A 9,695-nucleotide genomic window follows, 5' to 3' on the forward strand; every position below is an offset into this window, starting at 1 on the left:
TTGGGGGACAGGGTGCCTTCGGGCACATGGTGGAGCTGGATTTGCAGGCACCAGCTCAGCTAGAGCTGAACACCTTTAGGCTCAGGTTGACCAAGTGGCCTAGGACACTTGTCTTCCCCAAACTCCCAGCCATGGAGTCATTTCTAACTTTATAGCAACCCTATAAGACAGACTAAAACTTCCCTGTGGGTTTCTGAGACTGTAACTCTTCACAGGAGTAGAAAGCCTCATCTTTCTGCAGTGGAGTGGCTGGTGGTTTTGAACTGCTGACCTTGTGTTTAGCAGCCCAACATCAGCAGAGCTAAAAACAACTTTAGCATGGCAGAAGCTCAGTCAGCTTAAGAAATTTCAGTGGTTGAGGACCAGCGAGAGACTTGCCTGTGGGAACTGTGGAGAAAAACTGTAATCTGAGCATTCGTGAATCCGTTCCTTCCCTAATGCAAAGTCCTTACCTGTGAGTGGTCTGTGAGGTCCTTGTGGTCACTGCAATGATGTAGGGGCACAGGGAGTGCTGGGGGGGAGGGGGGGCGGGGGCGCAGCTGGTCTCAGAATTGGTAAAAGGTCAGAGGGTGGAGGCATGTTTGATCTCCATCTCATAGGAACCAGCCTAGGGCGGTTGGTGCACATAATGGTTCCCTCTTCCCCTTGTGAAATTAGAGGAGGTCAGACTCCACTATGACATTTTTACCCAGACTATGGCAAGTAAAAGATAGAAGAAATATCCAAGCAGATGACACAACTCTCTACATAGAAAATCTCAAAGATTTCATAAGAAAGCGCCTAACCCAAACCCACTGTTGTGGAATCAGTTCCATCTCATAGAGACCCTGTGTAAGATTTCCCAGGCTGTACATCTCTGATCTGAGCAGAAATCCTCATCTTTCTCCCAAGGAGTAGCTCATGGGTTTGAACTGCTGAACTTCTGACTAGCAGTCCAATGTGTAACCCATTATGTCACCAGGGCATAGTATGGTACTAGAGCCAACAAATTGATTCAGTGAGATTTCTAGGTCCAAGGTCAATAGACACCCCCCCACCACCACCACCAAAAAAATCAACTGAGTTTCTATACATTAAGACTGAACAATCTGAAAAGGAAATTAAGAAAATAATTCAATTTAAGATACAGATAAATAATAAATGCCATGAATACATTTAAATAGGGTGTCAACGGCATAGTAAAAACTATAAATCATCTCTGGAAGACATTTTTTTAAACCTAAATAATCACACAACCTGCGCTCATGGATTGGAAGATTTAACATCTACCCAAAGTGATCTATAGTGTGTGGTAGATACATCATCTGGTGTCAACTTTCAATGGTCCTCTAGTCTACCCAGACTAACACATATAGATTCAGTGAAATCCTTCTAAAATTTCTAACAGTCTTATTTTCATAAAGAAGTCAATTTCTATGGACTTTCAAGGGGTCGTGAATAGTCAAAGAGATCTTGAAAAAGAACCAAGTAGGAGCACTCTCTCATCCCCATTTCAAAACAAACAGTAATCAAAACAGCACGAATGCTGATGTAATCATAGACACCTAGATTATATAATAATAGACACCTAGAATAATGCAATAGAGTTAAAGATCTAGCTGTTTGCCATCTTCCCCAATCCTCTGCAGCCACAAGCATGAAAGTCGAGCTGTGTAGTTTTAGTAGGTACAGGATTTACCCCGGGTGTGGGCAGCATTATGCCAGGACCCACAGGAAGGCTTTTCAATTCCTTATGCGCACTTCAAGTCAGCATTTCTTTCCAAGAGGTATTTTCAGCATAGAAACTGGACTGTCCTCTATAGAAGGAAGTACAAAAAGGGGGATATGCAAAGAAAATTCAAAAGAAAAGCACTTGCTGTGTAGTCAATCACAGAGGCCATCGCTGGTGCATCTCTTGCTCATACAATGACCAAGAGGAATCAGAAACCTGAAGTTTGAAAGGCCCAGTGAGAACAGGCTATTAGGGATGCTAAGGAAGCAAAGAAGGCAAAGCAAGCATGAAAGCCAAGATAGATAACCCTTCAGAAACAATAATGGGAGTAATGATTCCGAGGGTATAGCATGGGAGGGGGGGGGCAGCAGGAAGAGGGAGAAGGGGGAACTAATAGCAATGATAACGGTATAATCCCACTCGAGGGGAATAACAGAATTGCAATTGAATGGATATACTGAATGTTGTAAGATATGGATGATAATAATTTATAACATATATACCATAACAATAAGGGCTCCTGTGAGGGGGAAGGGGGATAAAGGGAAGCTGATACCAAGGAGTTCAAGAAGAATGAAAATATTTTGAAACTGATGGTGGCAGCAATTGTATAATCATCCATGATCTAATTGAATTATGAATTGTTTCCACATCTGTAAGAGCTCCTAATAAAATGATTAAAAAAGAAGAGGAAGAAGACAGCGATGGCTACTGCTCAGGCTCCCACCCAGGCAGCACCTAAGCAAATGACGGTGAATCCTCGGAGACTGTTTCTGCTCTCTGGTTGGTGGAAAACACTAAGTTGACTAATAAAGACGCACCTGTAACTAAAAAATAAAAGAATTGAAAGTCTAGAAATAAACCCATACACCAATGGCTAGCTGATTTTTGACAACACTAATAAATCCATTCAATGGGGGAAAGAAGAGTCTCTTCAATAAATGGTGCTGGGGAAACTGGATCTATACACATGCAAGGGAGTTAAGTTGGTGCCATTCTTGAAGCACATGTGAAAATTAACTCAAAATGGCTCAAAGACTGTACTTATGGACTAAAACGATAAGTTTCTTAGACTGTAGCTTTCCGTCATGGATTCTGTGACACTAAAAGCACAAGCAACACTAGGCAAGCTGGAGAGTAGACTTTATCAAAATTAAAAATATTTGTACATCAAAAGGCTTTATCAACCAAGTGAAAAGACAACCTACAGACAATATTTGGTGACCGAGGTGTCGAAGGGATCACTGAAGACAAATGGGTGCATAAGCAACAGTGGCGAAGAAAGCTGATGGTGCCCAGCTATCAAAAAGTATAGCATCTGGGGTCTTAAAGGCTTGAAGGTAATAAAGTGGCCATCAAGTTCAGAAGCAATAAAGCCCACATGGAAGAAGCACACCGGCCTATGCGATCACAAGGTGTCGAAGGGATCAGGTATAAGGCATCATCAGAACAAAAAATCTTACCATAGTGAATGATGGGGGGAGCGCAGAGTGGAAAGCCAAAGCCCATGTCTAGACCACTGGAGATTCCTTTACAGAAGGGTCTTGGGGAGGAGACGAGCCAGTCAGGGGGCAATGTAGCAACGATGAAAAATACAACTTTCCTCTAGTTCCTAAATGCTTCTCCCCCTCCCCCCCCACTCCACTATCATGATCTGAATTCTACCTTGCAAGTCTGGCTGGACCAGAGGATGTACACTGGTACAGATAGGAACTGGAAACACAGGGAATCCAGGGTGGATGATCCCTTCAGGACCAGTGGTGTGAGTGGCAATATTGGGAGGGTAGAGGGAGAGTGGGTTGGAAAGAGGGAACCTATTATAAGGATCTATATGTGACCTCCTCCCTGGGGGATGGACAACAAAAAAGTGGGTGAAGGGAGACGTCTGACAGGGAAAGATATGACAAAATAATAATTTATAAATTATCAAGGGCTCAAGAGAGGGGGGGAGTAGGGAGGGAGGGGAAAAATGAGGACCTAATGCCAGGGGCTTAAGTGGAGAGGAAATGTTTGGAGAATGATGAGGGCAATGAATGTACAAATGTGCTTTACACAATTGATGTATGTATGGATTGTGATAAGAGTTGTATGAGCCCCGAATAAAATTATTTTTTTAAAAAAGAAGAAAGAGAAAAAAATATATTTGGTGACCATAAAGCCTTAAGATCCAGAATACATGACGACTCCTACAACTCCACAACAAAAAGGCAAACAATTCAATTTTTTAAATGACTGAAGAACTTGAAGAGATTTCCCCAAAGGAGATATGTAAATGGCCCACAAATGCATGAAAAATGTTTAACATCATTACTCATTAAACAAAGCTCATCACCATCTAATCAATTCTGAACCCCCGTGTGTTTCTGAGACTGTAAATCTTTACAGGAGTAGAAAGCCTCATCCTCCTCCAGCAGGGCAGCTGTGGGTATTGAACTACTGATCTTGGGGTTAGTAGCCCAGTGCATAACCCACTATGCCACCGGGCTCCTCATTAGACATGAGGGAAAAGCAAATCAAAAAACCACAATGAGATTCCACCTCACTCTCAATAGGATGACTATTATCAGAAAGATGGGAAATGAAGTATTAACAAGGAAGTGGAGAAATTGGAACACTCATCAGTTGCTGGTGGGATTGTAAAATGGTGCAGCTGTTGAGAACAGCATAGTCATTCTGAAAAAGGTTGAGCATAGAACTACCATAAATCAAAACCAAACTAGGTGCCTTCAAATCAATTTTGACTCCTGGTGACCCTAAAGGGCCGGGTAGAACTGCCCCGGCGGGTTTCCAAGACGGTAACTCTTTATGGAAGTAGAAAGCCTTGTCTTTCTCCTGAGGCACAGCTGGTGGTTTCAAACTGCTCATCTTCCAGTTCGCAGCCCAGCATATACCCACTATGACACCAGTGCTCCTTAGAACTACCACAGATACGAGCTCTCGACACACAGAACCCAGGACAGATCAACCCCTCAGGAACAGTAATGAGAGAAGCGGTACCAGATCGACGTACAGCCTCCCCCCACAACCCCACCAAGCAGCAGAGGCATGGGCAAAGGGAGACAGTGGACGGTGTAAGATATGAAAATAACAACTTATCATTTATTGGGGCTCCACAAAGGGGAGGGTGGGGGGCAGAGGGAACAAAGGAGCTGGTACCAAGGGCTCAAGTACAAAGAAAATGTATTGAAAATTATGATGATACATGTGTTTGATACAATGGATGTATGGATTGTTTTGAGAGTTGTAAGAGCCCCCAATAAAATGATTTGTTAATGTCCTTCTTAAATTGAAAAAAAAAAACTATCATAAGACACAATTCTATTCCTAAGTATATAACCAAAATAAAACAGGGGTTAAAATAATGTTCATCAATATTCATTGCAGCACCATTTACAATAGCTAAAAAGTGGAAACAACCCAAGTGTGCCCATGAAGAGATAAAAGGATAAATAAAAGGTGACAAATATATGTATATGAATTTTATTCATTTTTAAAGAGAAATACATGAAGCTCTATTATTGTAATGACCTGAATAAAACCTGAAAAGAATAAATCAGACACTGAGACCAAAATGGTATGTTTTCATTTGTGTGAAATACTCAGAATAAGCAATACAAAGAGTTAAAAACTCTTTGGGCTAGTGCTTGCGTAACTGAATTTCTACTGAAGATGGTCAACAGTGGAAAGGGGCAGTGGTGATGGCTCTACAACACGAGAGCATAATTAATGTCACGACATTGCGCACATTAGTATGACCGAGATGGCAAACGGCAGGTGGCTACACGTCACCACAATGAACAGAGCCAGAGGAGCACCTTACCACAAGGAAGTGGGGCCTCCTGCAGTAAGAAATGAAGAGTTCTGGGGAGACGGAAGATGGAATGAAATGATCCTTGAGAAATAACCCTCTGGCAGTGGAGGGAGTAGGAAGCCTAAGGAGATGTGAAGGATGGGGTCAGGTGTTTTGCATGTTTTCACCATCTAACGATGAAGGAAGACAAGTCCAAAGCATTTATTCGTATGGCCAGCCATTTTATTTTGTGCGCATATAATGATACATGATGCTATCTCATGCTACAGATGTTGATGAAGCCAAAGGCCTGGCTGCCTACACCTTACAACGAACAGATCTTGTGGCATGGGACATGCTCTGGTCCTCTAAAGAGACCCGTATGTTGCTGTTAGAAAGAAAAGATGTCAATGTGGAGGCACGTGGCCACTATGGCGGAGTCTCAGGTGAGAATTACCTGGGTGAAGGCGAGTTTGGCAGGTCCAGATACCTGCTATCAATGTGTGTCACTCTCCAGAGTCCCATCTCCCACATTAGGCTCCTGAAAGGGCTTGCTCTGCCTTTTCTGAGTCTCCCAATCCAGGGCTTCCACCTGTAATCTTCACGGTATTGTTCTGCTTCATCTGAATTTTAAAAGTTTGGGGTCTGTTCTGGTCTTGCTTCATCAGTCATGATCGAATCAGTGTGAAGCCCCCATCCTAGGTCTTTCCCTGCCAATCATTTGGAAATCCTCTCCAAAGATGGGCTTCCTTCCCAAAGGGCTAATCTAGCCTTTCCTGGGTTGATCATTCTCTCTGGGTAACTCTCCAAGAGTTAGGCCTTAGTGGCCACCATGCTTACCTGATAAATAAGAGGAATCACATGTAAATAAATAATCTCACCTAGAAACAAGAGAGGTAGGGCAGTGAGAGAACTGAGGAGTGCTTTCAGAGCAGGTTCATCAGTGAACATCACCTTCTCAGAGCGGGTGGCCCTGGCAGTGTTGCCACTACATCCTGGTGTCTGAATCCGTTTACCTAAAGCCCACCCAACACTCTCTGAGCTGCATCCCAGATGCCCTTCAGTGAGCCTGAGCTTCAGACTGAAGCTGGTTGCTTAGAACAGGCATCTGGCCTGGATGGGATCAGCTACTGCGACCCTGTTTGGCTTTGCTGTTGAAGAGATTGGGATAACAAGAGTTTCTACTGCTTTCTAGATTTCCTAGCATCATGCTTCCTATTAATACTCTGATTCATTAAAAAAAAAACAAAAATAAAATCACCTATAAAAATCACAAGAATACAATCTCCTTGAATTAAAAAGTTATTGTTGTGCTTTCCCCCCAGAGAAATCCAGAAGGCTTCTCATCAGAGCCTCTAGTCATCCCTCCATCCAATGAGGCAGAGAGAAGGTACAGGGACCGCTTGTTTCCAACTCTGAGTTCAAAATATCTAGCCCACCAGCCTCCTTCTCAGGCTGGGATTGAACTCTCTACACTTTAGGTATTTGTGAGAGCCTGTAGCTATCAGACCCAGTTCCCTGCCTGGAAGGTTTTACAAAATAATCCTGTGGGTATGAAACCCAATGTATTCCCTTGTTAGTTATTAGTATTATTATTTATTTTCCTTTCCTTTCTCTCTCTGTCTCCCTCACATTTTCTTTTGAATGTAAAATTGTGGGCAGAAAGCCCAGGTCAGCCTGTCTGCACCCTTTGCCAGTGGACTGCATAGCCTGCTGGGCTGCGTGCCTCTGATCACGGAAGCAGACTCAGGCTCGGGGAGGTTCCTCTGGGCTAGAGGAACATGAACTCTTCAGGCGTTTCTTCTCTACTGCCAGGCGCAGAGCCTGAAGGAGCTTGTCCTTGTTGTTCAGGATGTTGTACTCGGAGAGCTTTACCAGCTTGTCAAAGGCGGCTTCCGTGTAGGTCAATTCCTTGGTGGTATAGGGGGTCTTGGGACCATAAATGTCCACCTGGCCCTGCTCCAACTCTTCGGGGCTTCGTTCCACACCTGGGAGGAAGCCAAAGGACTTGTTAGGAATCCTGACTATGTTAGATTATAATGACCTGAATCGCTCCCAGTGGTGCACCCTGCCCACAGACACACGCCCGGATATAAATGTACACACACACACACACTCACACACTCACACACTCACACACTCACACACTCACACACGCAAGTCTCCAAGATCCTTGGGTCAGGGGCACATCTTATCCCTTTTAGGATGACCCAGCACCAAACACAGTGCCTGGTATATACATCGTTAGCTCCCCAAACCAAACACACTAGCATCGAGTGGTTTCTGACTCAGCGATCCCATAGGATGGGGTAGAACTGCCTGTGTGGGATTCTGAGACTGCAAGTCCTTACAGTGGCAGAAAGCCTCGTCTTTTTCCCTGAGGAGCAGCTGGTGGTTTCGAACGGCTGACCATGCAGTTAGCAGCCCAATGTTGAACCACTAGGCCATCAGGGCTGCATACCAATAAATGCTGAACAAACAGATAGGGTATGGTTGCCACCACATGAGGGCAGTCTTGACTTGCTTGCTAAAGCCAAGGCTAGTTAAGACTGGAATGAAAACAGCAAAAAACAAGACAAACAACTCACTGCCATTGAGTAGATTCCAAGTCACAGTGACCTTTATGGGACAGATTACAAATCTCCTCTTTCTCCCGCCACCCCCCCCCAGGGGCAACTGGTGGTTTTGAACTCCTGACCCTGCAGTTAGCAAGCAACCCAAGATGTACCCCATTTGGCCAGCAGGACTCCAGTTAGAACTATGGCAGTTATTAAAGTGAATACAGGCTAGCAGGAGACAGATTCATGGAAGACATCACTCGTCTACAGTCGGGCACTCTCATTCCAAGGCCAGTGGGTGCTGGGCACCCAGGGGGAGGTGACTTACCCGGGGCCTTGTACTTCTCGAAGGTGTCGTTGATGAGCGGGAAGAAAATCACGATGGGGGCATCGATTTCCTCGGGGTTCTCCATCAGGTAGCATTCCTTTAGATTGTCTTCTTCACCCTCCAAGGTGTATCTGGGGAAGGGGATGTTCTGCACACAGCAGTACTCGCAGGTCTGCTTCATGGGCTGCAGGATCACAGAAAGACATATTTGGGTGTCAGGTGGGGAGGCAAGAAACAGAGTTCTTAGAGCTATCTTCCTGATTCGCCCAGGTAACAACCCAGTCGCCAGCCAGTTTGGGTCATCTGGGATATTTTTAGAAGAAAGCCAGCTCAGGACAAAGGGCCCAGGGTAATGGATTGACACAAGACTGACGGCAAGTGCTTTCCCCAAATGAAAGGGACAAAGTCCATCTCCATACTGTTTCACTGAAACACAAACTTGGGTGGTATGGACAGCAGGCTGGGAGAGTGGCCAGGGCTGGGCCGGGTACAGCTCTGGCTGGCTGTCCCTGTGGGATATGGGTGGGCAGTGTCACAGGGCTGGAAAAGGACATTGAAGGAGCATCTTTATAGATTGCACTGGGCGGAGAGGGTCAAAAGTCCCTTCATTCTATCCCGATTCCACTGTTCTGCCAGTCGCACCTGCTGCCAGCCACTTCCCCTCCCTGTGCCGGCTTCAGAGCAGGTGGGAGGGTCAAATGGGAGGGAGGGGGCCAGGTTATTGTCACATACAGGGTCAGTCCATTATCCTGGTCCTCTGACTACACCCTCCCCTCTCCTGGGCTTCAGGAAAGGACTATTCGAAGTTGGACCCAAATAAAGTCCCCGCCCCCCTCCCCGAAAGGAACAAGACTTCTAAAATAAAAATAAATGAAAAGCCCTGGTCCTGGTTCGTTCATTTAACTCCAATGAGGCGGGCGTTCCCTGGGCATGTGGGCGTGATCACCTTAAAAATAGGGCAGTCACGCTCGGGGAGTGGTAGAAAGCTTGCGAAATTTATCAAAGTTATTTTTAAACCTCCTTACCTCACTCTACCCTCCCACCCCTACCCGCTCTTTCCCAAGTTTTTTGGGAAGAACTGTTAAACATAGCAAAAGCTCAAGTCCGAGAATAAAACTGGAATTTGCTGATTGGGGTTGTGGAAACCCCAAGCTGGCCACCCCTCTGAAGTCTGACTGCTATGATTGCATGCCAGGTTCCGGGGTGCAGGCGTGGAATCCGTGGCTACACACGCACGAGCATGCACGCAGGAGCACGAGCACGCACGCAGGAGCACGCACGCACGCATGTGCTCCCGTCTCCCAAGCC

General features: G+C 45.3%; 1 protein-coding gene across 2 annotated transcripts in view; it reads right to left on the minus strand.

The window, feature by feature from the left end:
* Window positions 1–5,584: 5,584 nt before the first annotated feature.
* The window catches only part of PLA2G4E (phospholipase A2 group IVE), an 83,110-nt gene continuing 78,999 nt past the window's right edge, over window positions 5,585–9,695 (minus strand). For both annotated transcript variants that reach the window (XM_045286542.1, XM_045286543.1), the window contains exons 19-20: window positions 8,388–8,571; window positions 5,585–7,489 (exon numbers count right to left, since the gene is read on the minus strand). In XM_045286542.1, coding sequence (XP_045142477.1) covers window positions 7,248–7,489; window positions 8,388–8,571 — 426 coding nt within the window. In that variant the 3' untranslated portion in view covers window positions 5,585–7,247. The remainder of the gene's footprint in view (window positions 7,490–8,387; window positions 8,572–9,695) is intronic.

Source organism: Echinops telfairi, unplaced genomic scaffold, assembly GCF_000313985.2.
Source record: "Echinops telfairi isolate 266 unplaced genomic scaffold, ASM31398v2 ScPeMD7_8;HRSCAF=38, whole genome shotgun sequence".
Classification (NCBI taxonomy): domain Eukaryota; kingdom Metazoa; phylum Chordata; class Mammalia; order Afrosoricida; family Tenrecidae; genus Echinops; species Echinops telfairi.